General features: G+C 43.5%; 2 protein-coding genes across 2 annotated transcripts; one reads left to right on the top strand and one right to left on the bottom strand.

Moving 5' to 3' along the window:
* Positions 1 to 1,146: 1,146 nt before the first annotated feature.
* On the top strand, positions 1,147 to 14,910 carry slc24a6a (solute carrier family 24 member 6a). The gene is made up of 16 exons (XM_021561594.3): positions 1,147 to 2,791; positions 3,065 to 3,178; positions 7,510 to 7,586; positions 7,776 to 7,850; positions 8,257 to 8,341; positions 8,529 to 8,632; positions 8,730 to 8,830; positions 8,930 to 8,983; positions 9,793 to 9,932; positions 10,210 to 10,373; positions 12,207 to 12,492; positions 12,898 to 13,064; positions 13,208 to 13,322; positions 13,513 to 13,625; positions 13,771 to 13,836; positions 13,973 to 14,910. The coding sequence occupies exons 1-16, from the start codon at positions 2,683 to 2,685 to the stop codon at positions 14,081 to 14,083; spliced, it is 1,881 nt and encodes a 626-aa protein (XP_021417269.2). The 5' UTR covers positions 1,147 to 2,682; the 3' UTR covers positions 14,084 to 14,910.
* A 797-nt stretch (positions 14,911 to 15,707) lies between these two features.
* Positions 15,708 to 20,004, bottom strand: LOC110489046 (zinc finger protein ubi-d4). The gene is made up of 10 exons (XM_021561596.3): positions 19,917 to 20,004; positions 19,147 to 19,307; positions 18,948 to 19,055; positions 18,635 to 18,828; positions 18,290 to 18,467; positions 18,079 to 18,213; positions 17,600 to 17,731; positions 17,165 to 17,277; positions 17,007 to 17,088; positions 15,708 to 16,897 (listed from the first exon to the last, which is right to left on the bottom strand). The coding sequence occupies exons 1-10, from the start codon at positions 19,946 to 19,948 to the stop codon at positions 16,809 to 16,811; spliced, it is 1,224 nt and encodes a 407-aa protein (XP_021417271.1). The 5' UTR covers positions 19,949 to 20,004; the 3' UTR covers positions 15,708 to 16,808.
* Positions 20,005 to 20,050: the final 46 nt, after the last annotated feature.

Raw genomic sequence — 20,050 nt, forward strand, 5'->3', positions numbered from 1 at the left:
TGGGTGAAGGAGAAATGGGGAAGGCTTGGGCGAGTTGCTGTGGGGGGTACAGGACTGTTGATCGGGGTAGGGGTAGCCAGGTGTAAAGCATGGCCGCTACACCTGGCAATCAGCGGAGCCTTGTCTGGCAGCGAAACAATTAATTCAGCCTCGTTTACTGACTTTTTTAAAAACACAGCTGATATTGCTGACTTGCTTAAACAAATGTGGTTTCTACTGTCAATTGAGATGTACAAACCACGGCATAAGGGATATGAGGCATTCCGTAATTTTGATGAAGACAATGAGCGAGCTACAGTAAGACGGACGTAGTCAATATAACTATGTGTTCAGCACTTTTGAAATGTACAGCAACAAAATGCAAACGGCTAGCTAAGATTTTGAAAGTTTGATTTTCACATATTCAGTCTAATCAAAGCTACTGTAGATATAACGTGATTTTATGTCCTTTTATCTGTGGCCAATGACCTTGAGCCTTCTTGGATGGGCACTTCTAAAGTAACTCTAAGGCAGCACCCAAGGGGCTTGAATTTTTTAGCTCTACTCTTACAGTCTGACCACACCACTCACGTTGCATGCGCGAGTGTTGCGAAATACATTTAGAAATCTATGTTATTCAATTATTGCACCCACACTGCTCGCGTGCGCCGGGGAACTTCTGCGTTGCCAAGGGGTAAAATAGATATCAGTTCTATTTCTGACGCAGATCGTGCTGCAAGTCCTGCCTCTCCCATCTCCTCATTGGTTTAACCCACATGGGTGACTGAAAGACGAACGAGGTCAATGGTGGTAATGCACCTAATTTATGAAAGTTGCCAATCGCATTATAAAGTCAAGAGAAGAAAAAGTCTGGAAGGAAGAGAGATTACTTGAAACTATTTAGTTGACCATTTTATGTGTGGATTAATTGCCGGAGTAGAGGACCTTGTGCATTTCAGGTAAAATAACAACTCAATGTTTATATCCCAGGACAAATTAGCAAGCAACAGCAAGCTAGCTAAATAGGACAAATTAGCTAGCAAGTGCAAGCTAACTATCTAAATTGCCATAAATGTTTAATGCTTTTCGACCTGTCCCCAAATTAATATAATTGGTTCAGAGTTTGTTTTGATATCGTGATCGCGTTTGGTGTGGAGGGACAAAATAAATTGATCCATGTTGGTGCACGCGCGCAGCCGGTTTGGGTTCCGTGTTAGACTTGTTGGTGACGTAGTGTCCCCATGAGTGACAGATCACTGAGCCAATCACGCCGCAGCACTTCGTATTTTCTGCTGTCTTGCCTCACCACCACAGAAAGCACTGAGCTAGGCGGAAACACCTGAATTTTGGAGCTGCTTTACTCAAGAAACCAAAAAAAGAGACCATGTTATTAACTCAAAATATATATAATTGTTACATTGTTTGCAAACTGATATGTGACATGTATTAATGACAAAATAACATGCAAAACAGGCAAGCCTTATTTTTTGCCCCACATGCCCTGAATGACGAGTCGCGACTGGGTAGCTGATATCCAGAGCTTAAATTGCCAAATTGATTAGTCACAGGAATCAGTATGAATAAAGCCAATACAACTGCCTGTTTTACAAATGGATGGGCCATCCTAAAATGCCATTGCAGGCTGACATGGTAGGCTGCACCCCATTAAGCACGGACAGACGCCAATGTCTTTTGGACCTCTTTTCAGTCCCGTTAGGACAGCCGTCTTTTTTTTGTATTTTACAAACCGTAGGCCTACCACGTAGATGGGCATTCCTAAAATGACATTTCCAGCTACACTGTAGGCTATACCACAATAAGCACAGAACGACACTGATGCCTTTTGGACATATTTTTTTTGTGATGTCCAGACTGGAGGTCTTTTTTTGGTGCAGTCTGGACCAGCTTTGATTTCTACGTCCACGAACGTTTGTTTTTGGTCAGGACCAAATCTAAACCAATCATAGATGCCTGTTTGGTTCAGATTTGGTCTGGACCAGCCTTGATTTGGCCCAAACAGACATCTATTAATTATATATTCTCAACTTTCACCTAGAACCGAAAATGTGCTCGTATTTGTGGATGCATTTTCATAAACATAAAATAATTATTTATTTATTGGAATTGTGTCTGTGTTGTGTGTCTTATATTATATTATTAATGGCATAATGGCGTAACATAACATGCCTCATGTTGATAAATACATATTTAGTCCCTGAGACTGGAGCTCGCTCGTTGGTGCGCCCCACCCAATTGTCGTGCTCACTGATGGTGGCACCAAGAGCTCACGGTAAACACCCCTCGTGACGGAGTCATGAAGATACTGGAACAGACTGGGAGCGAAGGAGACATGATGGGAGGAGTGTGAAATTCTGGAAATAGTACAGACTTGCGACGATGTGACGCTTAAAACCACAAGCTATTGTGAGCGAGACTAATTATTTATCAAAAAGCCCATCGCCTGTTTCCTCGGTTCCGTGGAGGAACGGACAGATGCCCGCGGAAGATGCTGCGCTTCTGAAGACAGAGAGTGGTAAAGAATGGGTGCAGGGATGCTGACAATACAAATCCATGGCTGCACGTGAAGAACTAGCTTTCCCTGAGAGTGCATGAAAAAGATTCCACCTGATCATCTGATATAAAGCGGAGAACCGACGCTGCGATGGTGACCGACATGTTCTGAGCTGAGGGAACAGCGGCGAGATGAAGGCAGCGGTGAGACCTAAGCGCATGCGGCTTTTCTGGCGACTCGGTGTCTGTGGAGTCGGGATGATCACCGCCACCTGGCTCATGCAGCTCCTAGACGTAACAGGTGCGTTTCCCCCTGAGTCGCGTTATTTATTTCATTCATACATAAAATATCAGTGGTTTATTCAATCATCACACCTGTTTCATTATTAAAGTCTTATTATTTTAAAATGTTTTATTTAACTAGGCAAGACAGTTAATTAAGAACAAATGCTTATTTACAATGACGGCCTACCCCGGCCTCCCCTAAAAACAATGTGATCGCTTTTTATAAACACATAATATTAAATAGGCTAATATCTTTTAGGAAATAATTTATGCTGCTCTATCCTAACAGACTCTCCAAGCCCCAGTGATGTTGTTGGTGACTTCCCGTGGTCTAAGAGAGAACTAATGCAGGAGAGAGAAGAGGAGAACCACACCTCCTACACTCCTACAACGCCCAGAGCTGGTGCACAAGTGTTTTTGTTTGTTCCTATACTCTTGGATCATTAGTGTCTTGTCTTTCTACCTGTGCATGACTCCTCTGCTTCCCACTCACTCATCCAGTGTTTCTAGCCTATCTGTCAATCTCTCTGGCGGTAAAGCCAGACTCAGTAAGTCGTAAATAAAATGTTTTTTTTTCTTCAGGTTTAATATATCTTGAAATGTATTGATGAAAGATGAATTTGCCATTTGGATCACTTCAAAGTGACACAAATGAAGGTTTTACGAATTATAACTCCAGCAGTTTTATTAACAAATTGCAGGTCAGATTTCTCTAGGAAATTATGAGGCATAGGCCTAGTGATAATTTCTATCGCACATGTTCTAAATGTCTCTCTGATCCCGCCACGACTACAGCAACACATCAACACTAAATATCTAGCTACACTACATGACCAAAAGTATGTGGACATCTGCTTGTCGAACATCTCTTTCCAAAATCACAGGTATTAATACAAAGGGGGGACACCTTTGTAGTTATAACAGCCTCCACTCTTCTGTGAAGGCTTTCCACTAGATGTTGGAACATTTCTGCGTGGACTTGCTTCCATTTAACCACAAGAGCATTAGTGAGGTCGGGCACTGATATTGGGCAATTAGGCCTGGCACACAGTCGGCGTTCCAATTCATTCCAAAAATGTTTGATGGGGTTGAGGTCAGGGCTCTGTGCATGCCAGTCAAGTTCTTTCACACCGATCTCTACAAACCATTTCTGCATGGACCTCGCTTTGTACACAGCGACATTGTCATGCTGAAACAGGAAAGGGCCTTCCCCAAACTGTTGTGACAAAGTTAGAAGTATAGAATCGTCTAGAATGTCATTGTATGCTGTAACGTTAAGATTTCCCTTCACTGGAACTAAGGGGCCTAGCCCGAACCATAAAAAGTAGCACCAGACCATTATTCCTCCTCCACCAAACTTTACAGTTGGCGCTATGCATTGGGGCAGTTAGCATTCTTCTGGCATTCGCCAAACTCAGAATCGTCCGCTGGACTGCCAGATGGTGAAGCGTGATTCATCACTCCAGAGAAAGCACTTCCACTGCTCCAGAGCTTTACACCACCCCAGCCGACAATTAGGCTTCTGTGCGGCTGCTCAGCCATGGAAACCTTTCCATGAAGCTCCTGACAAACAGGAATCCTGCTGATTTTGCTTCCAGAGGAAGTTTGGAATGCAGTAGTGAGTGTTACAACCGAGGACAGACTATTTTTACACGCTACGTGCTTCAGCACTCGGCATTCAACCACTTCTCGGCTGAGCCATTGTAGCTCCCGAGTGGCGCAGTGGTCTAAGGCACTGCATCTCAGTGCAAGTGGTGTCACTACAGTACCTGGTTTGAATCCAGGCTGTATCACGTCTGGCTGAGATTGGGAGTCCCATAGGCTGTCATTGTAAATAAGAATTTGTTCTTAATTGACTTGCCTAGGTAAATAAAGGTTAGAAAGCTCCTAGATGTTTTCTCTTCACAATAACAGCATTTACAGTTGACCGTGGCAGCACTAGCTGGGCAGAAATTTGATCAACTGACTTGTTGAAAAGGTGGCATCCTATGCAACCCTTTGATGGCACATTTAGTCAACCCTGTAGTTGCTATGGGTCAAGCATATTTTTTTATTTAACTTGACAAGTCAGTTCAGAACACATTTTTTATTTATGATGACGGCCAAATCCGGACGACGCTGGGCTTTATGGGACTCGGCCGGATGTGATACAGCCTGAATTCAAACCAGGGACTGTAGTGATGCAGTGCCTTAGACCGCTGCGTTACTCGGGAGCCCAGATAACACTGCTACGGTTGCTCCGCATTAGGCGGCCTATATTGTTGAACTTGTCTATGTAAATTAAAATGTCATTTTACTGCTGTAACGTTCATAGCTGACTCAACTTGTAGATTTTTATTTTTTTGTGCAGTAGAGTAACCTACATGCTTGTAGGCTACAAGCAAACGAGAACACCAGCTGTCTGATACTGACAGATCAAAGGATGGCTTGCCCAGTGGCCGCTTGAGAATTATGTTTTGCCTGGGTTTGTTTTGGCTCCCCGACAGTTTGATATTTCATAATCACAAATGACGTAAATTATACTTACTGAGTCTGGCTGGGGTTTACTGGGGTTCAGACTGATGCCTAAACCCTCATTAATACGCCTTTGAGGTCTGTGTTGCTAGGCAACTAAATGCTAAATTCTAGAACTGTTAGCAGAGTGTATTCTGAGCTTTTTTAAATGCTGCCCTGTTAGTATCGCCCACTTTTCTTGTCACGTCTGGTGTGTGTGTGTGCGTGCTTAAGTTAGTGTGTGTGTAGCATGTGCGTAGGCCAATGTGAATGAGTTTAGGGTCCAGGCCAAGGGGTCTGAGGTAGGTTGCTTACAGTGCATTTGGGAAAGTATTCAGACCCCTTGACTTTTTCCACATTTTGTTATGTTACAGCCTGTATTAAATGGTTTTTACCCCCTCAATCTACACACAATACCCCCATACTGTCACCCCCCCTGAAATATCATATTTACATAAGTATTCAGACCCTTTACTCAGTAATTTGCTGAAGCACATTTGGCAGCGATTACAGTCTCGAGGCTTGTTGGGTATGATGCTACAAGCTTGGCACATCTGTATTTGGAGAGTTTCTCCCATTCTTCTCTGCCTTTCCTCTCAAGCTCTGTCAGGTTGGATGGGGAGCGTCGCTGCACAGCTATTTTCAGGTCTCTCTAGAGATGTTTGATTGAACTCAAGTCCGAGCTCTGGCTGGGCCACTCAAGGACATTGACAGACTTGTCCCGAAGCCACTCTTGCGTTGTATTGGCTGTGTGCTTAGGCTCGTTGTCCTGTTGGAAGGTGAACCTTCCCCCCCCAGTCTGAGGACCTGAGCACTCTGTAGCAGGTTTTCATCAAGGGTCTCTGTACTTTGCCCCGTTCATCTTTCCCTCAATCCTGACTAGACTCCCAGTCCCTGCCGCTGAAAAGCATCCCCACAGCATGATACTGCCACCACCATGATTCACCGTAGGGATGGTGCCAGGTTTCCTCCAGACGTGAAACTTGGCATTCAGGCCAAAGAGTTCAATCAGACCAGAGAATCTTGTTTATCATGGTCTGAGAGTCTTTAGGTGCCCTTTGTATGAATTCTTATACACTATATTGGGCCCAGCCTTTGGAACTTTGGTTTTCCTAGATATGGCTACTGACGTGATTCCTTATTCTATATACCAGAGAAGTATTTTAGTTCTACATCATGGAAATCTATCTGAGCATTGGCCAACGTTTTGTCCTGCTGAACGCTGCCCAGGATCAAGGTTGTAGAATACTCACCAATTAAGGAGGTGAAGAGCTCAGGGGCAAACTCCGAGCAGGCTGTCATGTGCCTTTTACTGAAGAGTGGCTTCCTTCTCGCCACTCTACCATAAAGGCCTGATTGGTGGAGGGCTGCAGAGATGGTGGTCCTTATGGAAGGTTCCCCCATCTACAAAGAGGAACTCTGGAGCTCTGTCAGAGTGACCATCAGGTTCTTGGTCATCTTCTCCCCCATTTGCTCAGTTTGGCCGGGCGGCCAGCTCTAGGAAGAGTCTTGGTGGTTACAAACTTCTTCCATTTAAGATAGAAGGAGGCCACTGTGTTCTTGGAGACCTTCAATGCTGTTTTGGTACCCTTCCCCAGATCTGTGTCTCGACACAATCCTGTCTCGGAGCTCTACGGACTATTCCTTTGACCTCATGGCTTGGTTTTTGCTCTGTCATGCACTTTCAACTCTGGGACCTTACATAGACAGGTGTGTGCCTTTCCAAATCATGTCCAATCAATTGAATTTACCACAGGTGGACTCCAAGTTGTAGAAACATCTCAAGGATGATCAATGGAAACAGGATGCACCTGAGCTCAATTTCGATTCTCATAGCAAGGGGTCTGAATACTTATGTAAATAAGGTATTTCTGTTTGACATTTTTAATACATTTGCAAACATTTCAAAAACCTGTTTTCGCTTTGTCATTATGGGGTATTGTGTGTAGATTGATGAGGACAAAAAATAATTTAATCAATTTTAGAATAAGGCTGTAACGTCACAAAATGTGGAAAAAGTAAGGGGTCTGAACTTACCGAATGCACTGTATATCCTAAAGAGTCCACTTATACCAGGAACTGTGTGGCTGTTGCTAGGGGATGATATGGAACACTCACATGGTCACATGATCTCAAATCTCAAGAACTGCTAGAGTTTTAGAGTGCAACAAACTGTCTTATTCCCTTGAATTGGAACCCTTCTTCAGAAAACACACTCAATCTCTCTCTCCTCTCTTTCAGCAATCCATGAGTTTCCAGCAGATATTTTCTCTCCAGAGCAGAGGAGAAAAGGAGCAGTTCTCCTCCATGCAGTCTGTGTGAGTGGCCTACCATGTTATTGGGAATTAGAATGCATATATAGTCATTTAATAGGATCTCTATGTAGCTTACTGCGTTGTTTAACAATGCTGTCATTGTACACCATTCTACTGTAACAGTACCCCAACAATCACTATGTCATCCAACTCAGTCCACAGACAGGCTGTTTCTTCTCCTGTGTTTTCTAGGCGATCTACATGTTCTATGCCCTGGCTATAGTCTGTGATGTCTATTTTGTTCCATCACTGGAGAAGATATCAGAGGTGACAATAAAAACACTTTCCCACTTCTGTTGGTTTCTTTGCAGGTTGACATTTATTGTCACGAGTCTTGCCCTAGAGGCAAAACTGAACCATTTCTGCTAGATGGGCCATCTGCAAAGTCAAAATTGGCTATATTGTAAAAATATTTGCTTTTTGGTCTTATTTTAAGGTTAGGCATTAGGGTTAGCAGTGTGTTTAAGGTTAGGGTCAAGTGTTGGGTTAGGTTTAATGACTTTTTGGCTGTGCCAGCTCGTGACCACTCTGCATTGCTGCGTCTAGTATATGTCATCTCAATAAATGCCAACTTGCAGTTTGTTTCCCTCATTACTTTTTGATTGCCTCTTCACTGTTTGACATTTGTTTTAATTACAAAGGCTCTCTGTTTATCCATTAACCTCTTTTCTAGAATCTTCAACTCAGTGAGGATGTTGCCGGGGCAACATTCATGGCGGCTGGGAGCTCCGCCCCTGAGCTCTTCACCTCCTTAATTGGTCAGTATTCTACATCCTTGATCCTGGGCCGCGTTCAGCAGGACAAAACGTTGGCCAACGTTCAGATAGAAATCAACGCTTTTTGTTCTGAACATAGCCCAGGTCACCAGAAGGGGCCTGCAAATGCATACCGATTGGACTGATTGGATCAATATGCACTGCTGTTGACCTCCTCTTGTTCTCCCAGGTGTCTTCATCACGAAAGGTGACCTGGGGGTAGGCACCATTGTGGGATCGGCTGTCTTCAACATCCTCGTCATCATCGGCATTTGTGGGATCTTTGCCGGACAGGTTACTCAACTTTTTTGAGACAGGTGAAAGCAATATGGTAGGATTTAGATTTAGACAGGCAGTGTTGTTCAGCAGTATGTTGTGTTCTCTCTCTCAGCCGATCTCGCTGAGCTGGTGGCCGCTGCTTCGGGATTCTCTCTACTACATCCTGTCTATATTGATGCTGATTGTGGTGATCTATGATGACAAAGTGATTTGGTAAGGACATTGGACCATTAACAAGACTGGGTTCTCTACATATTTATAACTCAGTGATACATACAGATTGTGCTTTTAAACAGTTTTTCTCTGTTGTAGGTGGGAGACCATCATACTGATCTCCATGTATCTAGTCTACATTATCATCATGAAGTGAGTAACTGACTACATTATCATCATAGGGTAGGTTACTGACTATATTATCACCATGAAGTAACTGGCTACATTATCATCGTGGAGTGAGTAACTGGCTACATTATCACCATGAAGGGAGTTACTGACTGCATTATCACCATGAGCTGAGTTACTGACTACATTATTATCATGAAGTGAGTAACTGACTACATTTTCATCGTGGGGTTGGTTACTGACTACATTATCATCATGGGGTAGGTTACTGACTACATTATCATCATGAGGTAGGTTACTGGCTACATTATTATCATAATGGAGTAGGTTACTGGCTACATTATCATCATGGGGTAGGTTACTGGCTACATTATCATCATGGGGTAGGTTACTGGCTACATTATCATCATGGGGTAGGTTACTGACTACATTATCATCATGGGGTAGGTTACTGACTACATTATCATCATGGGGTAGGTTACTGACTACATTATCATCATGGGGTAGGTTACTGGCTACATTATCATAATGGGGTAGGTTACTGGCTACATTATCATCATGGGGTAGGTTACTGGCTACATTATCATCATGGGGTAGGTTACTGACTACATTATCATCATGGGGTAGGTTACTGGCTACATTATCATCATGGGGTAGGTTACTGACTACATTATCATCATGGGGTAGGTTACTGACTTTGTCTGTGCCTCTTATAGTTTACTATTTGTTCAGTTCCCCTTCTTACCCCACAACATTTTACTTCAGATAAGCACAAGCAAGGTATCTATCCAGGACAGATGTTGGTTACTATACTGTGTGTGTGTTTTGTGTAGGTTCAACAGACCCCTGTCAGGCTGGGTGGAGAGGCACTGTGGTCGAGGGGGCCAGCCCTGCTTCAGTACCTTGAGACGGACCACCGCAGTGGGGCATGGGGGAGTTGACTGTGACACAGACATGGTGCTGCTGAAGAGAGGTCGGTTTGTGTCTCTACCACTGATTGTTTGTGTGTGTACGCACACACTTATATCCACATTGCTTCAAATTGTTTTCAATCAAATGGAACATATCCCATTGGATCATGATTCTAAAATAGACAGACATAAAGTAGCTCTTTCAGTTGAAAACCTACTTTTGCTCACCTCCTCCCTCTCTCCTTTATCCTCCTCTCTCCTCGTCTCTCTCTCTCCTCCTCCCTATCTACTCCTCTTCCCTCTTCTCCACCTCCTCCTCCTCCAACATCTCTCTCTCAGATTCGTGTGCAGGGCAGGAGACTGCAGTAGTGATGGTGGATGAGTTGATGAGTCTGCACCCTCACCAGCTGAGCTTCTCTGAGGCAAGCCTCCATCTCCTGATCACCCCACATTTCCCCCCCTACACACGCCTCCGCATGGCAGGACGCATGGTCATCAATGAGGTACACAGGACACACGAGCACACACCACACACACAGCAGTATGTCTCCACACCTTAGCATGGAAAGATGCATGGTTATTATAGAAGTTATTATAGAAGTGCAAAAAACACACACGTAGGGCTGTTGCGGTGTCCGTATTACCGCCACACCAGCGGTCACGAGTAATGAAGGCAGTCAAATTCCATGTGACCGTTTAGTCACGGTAATTAGGCTTTTCCAAGCTCTGCTGGTCATTAGTAGCCTACCAAACTTGCTAACTGCCTGGTACTCAGCACTCTCTTGTCCCCTTAATCACTCTGACATCAATGCAAATGTGATCAAAAATATAATTAAACACTTCATGAGCTCATGTTGCGCATCATTTTTATAGGTGAGAAAACAGAGTGATGGCCTCTATTAAAAAGAGGAGGATCCCATCTGCTTTCTATAGGCTAGGTCTACTATATATTTATTTCTCAACTTTCCTAATATTTAGCTAATATTAAGCACATTGGTTCTCTTTACAACAGAAGTATAGCCTACCTGCTGGCATGAAAATGAATCACAGGAAAAGTGTCCTCTATTTGCTATTTAAGTGCAGAGATGACATGTATTTTTCCCCTGCCCCTGTTACGAGACAGGTGCATGATAATGGTCCATTCTAAATCAAAATTAATTTTACACGTATATGTAAAGACAAAAATAAAATCAATGATAGTCTGATGGGTGACAATATTAGCTTATTACTTGTCAATTATATATTATCACTTGTGATGCCCATCTTAAGGCAAGAAAAAATGCCTTTTTTGAGTCATAGTCACACACCTCATGTAGCCTAGCCCATAGGCCTATATGTTTTGATAAGATTTGTATCACTACTAAAGTGGCCAAAAACTTATTTAAAATGAAGCACATTAATCCACTTTACAAAGGGTGTAAAGCCAAACTGGCACACATACTGTACGCATGGCCTGAGTTTCAAGTTTCGGGAAGATCATTTTCACCATAAAAATGCACCTTCATAGTAAAAGCATTACATGCATAATCACATTTGTGGTCACTTTTGATAATGGTGTTTTCCGCTAATGGAACATTCATTGTGAATGAGAGACTAAATGAAGCATATCGGAGGATCTATTTCTTTGTTAACCGCTCAACACATAATAGCTGCATGTGCACACTCCCTCAAATCATCTGGATAAAATATCCTTTCTATTTTATTCAGCTTTGTTCTATTGTATTCTTCATACTATAAAATAATGACACAGAATTCCAGGCAAATCTTGTCTGCTAAATGAACTAGTGTAGCCCACAGCCATATGCCATAGCCACATCAGGACCTAACATCAGGACAACTCAGAGTATGTTATTCTGTTCTTATGAAATAGACTACATTTTCTTCATATCATGTTTCTTTAGACCTGTCTAAAATAAATCATGGATTTATTGTTATGGTGTAGGCTATAATACATAGATTTATTAGACTTTTAAAATGGAGATGTTCCAATGGTCTGCATCAGTGGCTTGTAGGCTATGTGTGGAAGCCAGGAGATGCTAAATGTATTTATGTTAATTAACTGTAAATTACCGTGAGACTGACAGTTATTTGCTTGACCATCACCGCTACAGCCCTACACACATGCATTGCATATTTCCTAACTCTCCCATGCCTTTGCTTTTGCTGGATGCACGATTACAAAGCACAAACACAGACCCACTATGTTTGTTTCATCCCTTGTATTCTGTTCTGGCTGAATGCTGAAAGCCAACATTGTGCTGCTGGAGTTGTGACAGACTTTAACAAATAAAAACTGTAAAACGTATAAAGTTTGTCTCTTACCTTCTCACTCACAGAGACAGAGGTTGAGCCGGGCTCGGGGCCAGGAGGAGAACGGTGGGGAGGAGGGGGGAGATGGGGCCACATGGGAAATAGGGAACAGTGGGGCAGGGGAGGAGAGGGGAGATGGGGGGGCATCATGGGCAATAGAGAACGGTGGAGCGGGAGACAGTGAAAGGCAGCCACTGGAGGGGGACGGAGACAGGGATGGGGGGACGGAGGGGAACACAGAGGGGTTACAGCCCGAAGAGGAGGAGCTAGAGGAAGAAGAGGAGGTCGCCTTCAGTCCCTTCATAGTGCCAGGTGAGCGTAACCTTACAAACACATTTACAAACAAGGAACCTGTTGCTATATTCTGATGATATTGAGCCTGGTTCCTCTCAAGGTTTCTTGCTGCTGCTTCTTGCTCTTTGTAGATTGAGGTCAGGTTACTGTAAAGCTCTTCGTAGATTGAGGTCAGGTTACTGTAAAGCTCTTCGTAGATTGAGGTCAGGTTACTGTAAAGCTCTTCGTAGATTGAGGTCAGGTTACTGTAAAGCTCTTCGTAGATTGAGGTCAGGTTACTGTAAAGCTCTTCGTAGATTGAGGTCAGGTTACTGTAAAGCTCTTCGTAGATTGAGGTCAGGTTACTGTAAAGCTCTTTGTGACTACTCTTGCACTTTGTGATTGATGATTGAAAAACCAAGGTGCTGCTCCCTCCATCCTCAGGAGGGCACTGTGAGCGTGTGCGCTGGCTGGTGTCATGGCCTCTGTGCCTGCTGCTCTGCTGCACTGTACCCAACTGTGTCCTGCCTCGCTGGAGCCGCTGGTACCTCCTGACCTTCCTGGCCTCCACACTCTGGATCGCAGTCTTCTCCTACCTCATGGTCTGGATGGTATGACTACAGATCACACATACACAAGCTCACACATAAAAACAAACACATGTTCCTACACATACAAATGGGATTTGATCATGTTGATAAGAATGTAACAGCTTTATAATAACCCTGTCACCAAATGCCCTCTATGCTCCCAGGTGACCATTATCAGTTACACGCTGGGTATCCCTGAGGTGGTGATGGGCATCACCTTCCTGGCAGCTGGCACCAGCGTACCGGACTGTATGGCCAGCCTGATCGTCGCACGACAAGGTAGTCAAATTCTAATCAATCTGTGTGTGTTGTGACGTTAACCTTTTTTGTTTGTTTTGTACGGTATGAAGGACATGCCTGTCTAACAGTAGTAGGCCTTGTTTTGACTGGTGTGTGTATTGTAGGTATGGGGGATATGGCTGTCTCTAACAGTAGGCCTTGTTTTGACTGGTGTGTGTGTGTATTGTAGGTATGGGGGATATGGCTGTCTCTAACTCCATTGGCAGTAATATCTTCGATGTGCTTCTGGGACTTGGGTTCCCTTGGTTCCTGCGCACTCTGGTGGTCGACTACGGATCAGTGGTAGGGACAGATTTTTTTTGTGTGTTGATTTGTTTCTGTGTGGCTCTGGTTGACAAATGTTCATCAACCAAAAAGCTAGGTATTGTGTCTTTGAGGTTGCCAGATGTGCATCTACATAAAGAGGTTGTGTTTTTATGGTTGGCAGGTGTATATCAACAGTAAAGGCCTGGTCTATTCAGTTGTTCTGCTGTTGGGTTCAGTGTTCCTCACTGTGAGTATCACTGTAATATCTTTTAAAGTTATTTGCATAACCATATCTGACTGTATATAGTACTTTTCTGCTGCTCTAATCTTCTCTGTCCACCTCTCACTTCTTTCTCCATTTCTCTCTATCACTCTCTCTGCAGGTCCTGAGTGTTCATCTGAACCGTTGGTGGTTGGACCGCAGACTGGGTCTCTGTCTCATGATGCTCTATGTCATCTTCCTACTCTGCTCGGTCGGCTTCCAGCGACTGTAGGCCAGGTTCCCAAACATTTTAGTATGATTATTATGATACTATTTGATGTGATGTTTTCACTTGTTGACATTATTTATCAGTTGTATGTGTATGGGTATTTAGTTACGGTTCATTTGTATTTGAGACATTTATGGATATTGTTATTGATGGGAAACCTCACATTTATCTTTGAATAATGTTTCAAACTGGATCTTTTACATAGTTTTATACAGAGCAACTAGAGAAATGTGTGATATCCGAAGATGACCAGTCGAGAACATCCACTTCACACAATGAATTTATAATGTATTGAATTTCTATCTACAGTTTACAGTTACTTGATGACAATGATGAATCATATTCTTTAGAGTGAAAGTGTTAAAAGGCCCAGTGCAGTCAAACTTGATTTTCCTGTTTTTATATATATTTTCACACTGCGTTTGGAATAATACATTCCAACAGTATGATAATGCCCTTTCAGTGTAAGAGGTGTTTGAAAAGACAGTGGGGATGGAGTTTTGGCCTGCCTGCTAAATTACTTAAGACCTATTACAAAGAGTTCCAAACCTATTTTTGACCATTGTTTTAAATGAAAATCATTGTAAGGTACTTAATTGTTACCCAGAAATGATTTGATATTGAGATAAAAACAATGCATTGGACCTTTTAAGACCCAATATTGTATTGCTTGTAGGAGTTCCACAGCAGTAACCATACTCTGCTAATCATATATAATTGTATGCTTGTAGGATGACTCATGTATGTAGACTGAACAAAAATATAAACACATGTAAAATGTTTCACGAGCTGAAATAAAAGAGCCCAGAAATGTTCCATATGCACAAAAAGCTTATTTCTCTCAAATTTTGTTTATCCCTGTTCGTGAGCATTTTATCCTTTGCCAAGATAATCCATCCACCTGACAAGTGTGGCACATCAAGAAGCTGATTAAACAGAAGGCCACTAAAGTGTACAGATGTCTCTAGTTTTGATGGAGTGCAATTGGCATGTTGAATGCCCAGAGAATTGGATGTTCATTTCTCTACTACAAGCGGTCTCCGTCATTTTAGGCAATTTGTCAGTATATCAGTCAGGCCTCAAAACCGCAGACCATGTGTATGGTGTTTTGCTGATGTCAATGTTGTGAACAGTGCCCTGTGGTGGCAGTGGGGTTATGGTATGGGCAGACACAAGCTACAGACAATTTGAATGCATAAAAATACAGTGATGAGATCCTAAATCCCATTGTGAGGCACATTTTTTTTTTTTTAAAGGTATCGGTGACCAGCAGATACATGTCTATTTCCGGTTATGTGAAATCCATAGATCACGGCCTAATTTATTTAAATTGACTAGTTTCCTCATGTGAAATCTTTGAAATTGTTGCATGTTGCATTTGTGTTTAGCATGTTTTATTCACTCACTGTTGGACTGATGATTGCACTGTTTTCATTGCTGTAAGTACTTCAGAGCATTGTTTCTGTTCAGAGAATGAGTGAGTGCAATAAATACCACAGTCTGTGCAATAATTCCTTTTGCAGTCTCCCTCCTTTAAATGTAGCCCTCCCTGAGTTTCTTGTAAGTTATGGAGGTACCTATTGCTGAAGTATGAACAGAAGCTTGGGAATGTTCCCTAAGACACTTAGCGGATACATGGACATTTTAATAGGGCAAAAGCAGTTTCAATACAAAAAAAGTAAATAAAAAATACATTATTTACCATAAAACACTATGGAGAACATCACAAAAGAATAAATCAATGTCACTAAAAACAAATAGAAAAAGTCATACAGTACTGGAATTGAGTAATATATACCGGTACTTTACAAAATTCAACTAGAAAAAAAATCCCCTGCCCCATGGAATATCAAGTGTAAAAAAAAAAAAAGTAAAGAATTGTGTGAGTGTGTGCAGTCGTACTCAAGTACAGGTGCAAGTCTGCATGCAATGTGCCTCGCTCATTGTGGCACAGATATGAACAGCTACATAAACCATAAAGATGATAGCTGACAAATGTTGAATAATGTTAGGTTGAAAATCAGACCCGGCAGTAAGATGTGATTCAGTCACGATAGAATGACTATGGTTACCTCCCAAAAGGCCCCCTATTGGACCCTGGTCAAAGGAAGTGCACAGTAAAGCGGATAGGGTGTCATTTGGGACATCATATGGACCTTGGCACCAGAGGTTCCTTAAAATGTTTTGTCGTTGCAGAACCTTTGAGATAAATGTTAAAACATCCAAAAGAAGTACACAGACAAAACTTTACTATAAAAGTCCACTATTAATATCCCTCAATGTGATCATATTTTGAAATCCTTAAATCCATACACTTAAGTAAAAATAGATAATTTGGCAACAAATTAAGCACACTGCCCGTCTTCGCAGTCCACACCATATAAAGGAGAAGGGGGAAGTTGAGCTGGGGAATAGTTAGCGTGAGAATCCTTTTTTTCTAATGTGAACTCTGTTGAGTGGTTACCAGGGTTACGGTGGTCTCTGCAGAGTGTGTAACAGTCCAGGTGAGTTTACAGCCGTGATAGAAGGAAAGACAGCAAGGGGCTTGCCAACAGGGTGGTGGTCGTGAGTGGACTCCCTCCTCTCCAGACCCTACCTCCTGGTCATTGGGGGGGTGTGGACCAGGGTGAGGGCTACGGTCGTTGAATGAGGTGGTAAGGTGGGGTCCCCTGGCTGAGGGCAGGGTGGGTTACTCTGGGGTGGCCCCAAAGACACTGATAACTAACCGCTATTCATCCTCTGTGGTGGGGCTCTGCTGCTTGTATATGGATGCCTTGTCCTTCAGCAGCGCCAGGCAAAGGTGACAACTCCAACTCCCTGGAAACAGAGAGAGCGATTAATGCAGGTAAACTCACAAGTACAACATCATCATAGTAAATGTGGGCTTCATTGAAGTCAAAGAGGAGTTGTGGTTAAACTGTCATACCTTCTGGGGGCTCAGTCATAGGAGGCTTGAGGCAGTACATGTGGTATCCTCGATCACAGTCATCACAGAACAGCAGCTGGTCCTGACAGACAGAAACAGAGTGTGAGGAGACAACGAAAAGGAGAAGTATGAAAAGGCAGAGGTGGAGCAGCACTCACGTCGTTCTCTGAGGTACCACAGACGTTGCAGCACTTGCACTCGATACACTGCCAGCGGTACGTCTTCACAGCTGCCATCATCACATCTGTAAACTGCAGGCAGGATGGGTGACCTGAAGGGTGACAGTCACAGGTCTGTTATCAATTACTTACCAACCTGGGTAAATAAAGGTTGAAATACATCCACAGAACACTGAAACAGAGCCAGACTAAGGAGTTACAGTGCAGCACTGCTAACATCAGCTCGGTTGTTAACATTCATGAATTTTGACGATGCTAACTCCTGGCTGTGGCAGAAATAAATCATGCATTATTGTTGATTCTGTCACCATGGGCCTTCAGACAACTTAAGGTAAGGGTAATTCCACCCAAATATAGATTTTGCCTGAACTATCCCTTTAATGGAAATGTGGGACATTGGTGGGAGGTTCCTACCCGAGCGTCCGCAGTCTGAGCAGGACACCAGCTCCTCTGACTGGCCGGTCTTCTGGTTGTGGGCGGAGTCTCCCAGACAGAAGTCGCAGTAGTCGTTGGGCAGGGCCAGACCGTTAGGGCCTTTCTTAGGAGCTGGGATAAGAGAGGAAACGGAGAACATTGAGAATGAAAGACAATACTCTCAACCTGCCCTACAAGACCAACATCCCACTGAAACTACAGTAGCGAGAGTAACTTTGTAATAGTTTGACTCGCTCTTGAGGTGTGCTTCATTTAGCTTTGGGTATGCACTTTTGGGACTATTCTATTGATTCCATTGCTGTAAATGAAGTAGTAAACTGTTAAGACATGCATTTGACTCAGGTCTGGTATCATGAGATAAGCAGGAGTGATTCTAGATCTATAATAGAAATGTGACCAGCTCTATAGTAGACTGTGACTCATGATTCTAGCTGCTATCATTCCAGACAATGACTCACTCTTGTGCTCCTCAGGCTGGCGCCGCGGGGGAGGGGACTCTATCTCCTCTCTGTCCTCCCCCTCTTCCTCCGCCAAATGGGAGTGTGTGTAGTGGTAGCTCAGGCCCGGACGGTTCTTATAGCGCTTCCCACAGACTGCAAACACACACAGCATTATGGAGTAAGTCATCACACAGACAACGGAATTTACATCAAATAAACGTATACTCACTGTCACAGGCGTATGGTTTGTCCTGCTCCTCCAAGGCTGCAGCAGCTGCCTCCAGTTTCTTCTTTCCATTTCCCACTCCACGACCCTTGGACTTGCCCTTCCCTCGTCTCTTGGGGGTCTCATCCTCAAAGTCCTCATCATCCAGATCATCCAGGTAGTCATCGTGGTCCAGCACCCTCTGAAAGCAGAGTTCAAGATAAGACAGGTGCACTGACAGAGCATTGGGAGCAACGCAAACCTTTTTGTAAAGGGTATTAGGAATCTGGAGACTCGTTTGTAAAATGTACTTAAAAAAAAAAAAAACTTTGGTTCATTGATTTAGGGAGGTCAGAGGTCCCATCTAACCTTACGGATGCGTCCAGAGGAGGTGTGGCTGGAGACTGTGGCGGCCACGGGTTCAGGTGTGGCTGGGTTGTCCTCCGGGGCACGGGGGTCTGGCGGGCCCCTCCTCTCCAGGGGCTCCCCCTTCAGCAGGGCCTCCAGGCTGCTGCCGTCCACCGTTCCCACAACATCCCGTTTCAGACCTAGCTCCAGCTCCGCTACACAGAGAGAGACCGAGAGGCTTATTCAAAACTGAGGAGGCAGAAGACTAACAAGCAGGACTACGCCATCTGACATATAAAGAACAGATAAAAACCCATAGGATGAGGAAATGTACCTGATTTGATAGGTGGGAAGGCCAAACGGGGGTCCTCAGGAGGGTGGGACCGCCGTCTCTTCCTCCAGCGTCGAGACGGATAGCTATACAGCTGCCCAGGAGCCATGCCTGAACAAAACATATATAGATGAATAAATGTTTATCATTAAAGTGTGCTTTTGAGGGAGTGAATGTGTGTGCACACGTCTTTGCTACAGACCTGCACTCCGGTGTCTCTTCTCCATCCAGATGTAGCAGTTGCTTTGAGCAACACCCGTCTGAGAGTCGATGAAAGGCATAAGGATGCTCCTTTCCGCACACAGACGAGCATTGTAGCTGTGGCACTGTTCCATAGCATCCTTGTAGTACTGCTCCCCGAGCCTGAAACAAGAAAACACACTCATGCTAGACTAGAAATGATCATAGTCGTTATTCTAACCATTTCAAAACGAATAATCCTGTATAGTTGTACAGGACCCACCCGTTCACTGTAATATTACAGGATAACACTTGGCTACTATAGCGAACAATACAGAGACGGCAGGTAGACAATGAAGAACCGCAGACAGGCTGCGCTTCAATGGTTGATAAGCTAGCTACGCTGGTCTCAGTGAAAGATGGGCCTATCTATAAAGCCAGCTACGTAGCTATTAGTTAACGTTAGGTGCAATTTATATTTACACCATAATCTTCGTAGACCGTTTATGAACTTCCGTCTTGTAATCAAACAGATTACACGAATTTAAAATGACAATCGTGTTCAGTTGAAACGCTGTCTAACATAAGCTAGCTAAACTTGCTAGCTGGTTAGCAAGAGAAACAATAGCTATAGCTAGTTGGCTAGCTACGTGTAGCCAACGCTTTGCTGTAAAGATTGGGGAAAGTCATGTTCTACATAGTTTCCAATACATTGTAAACTCCTACGTCGGGACATACATCTCTTAAAGTGTAAAATGCACCTACTCGTTTAAAAAATAAAGTACAACTTACACTTTCACAACACTATCTACGGCCGCCGCCATGTTTGCTCAGTGCAGTTGTCAAAATATCCACTGCGCAAGCGCGTGTAGCTGGGTTCAAGATACGTTTACACCTTATCAAAATAGAAGGTCCCCTTTTGAGCA

This window comes from Oncorhynchus mykiss, chromosome 14 (assembly GCF_057628025.1).
Source record: "Oncorhynchus mykiss isolate SJ-2025 chromosome 14, ASM5762802v1, whole genome shotgun sequence".
Taxonomy (NCBI): domain Eukaryota; kingdom Metazoa; phylum Chordata; class Actinopteri; order Salmoniformes; family Salmonidae; genus Oncorhynchus; species Oncorhynchus mykiss.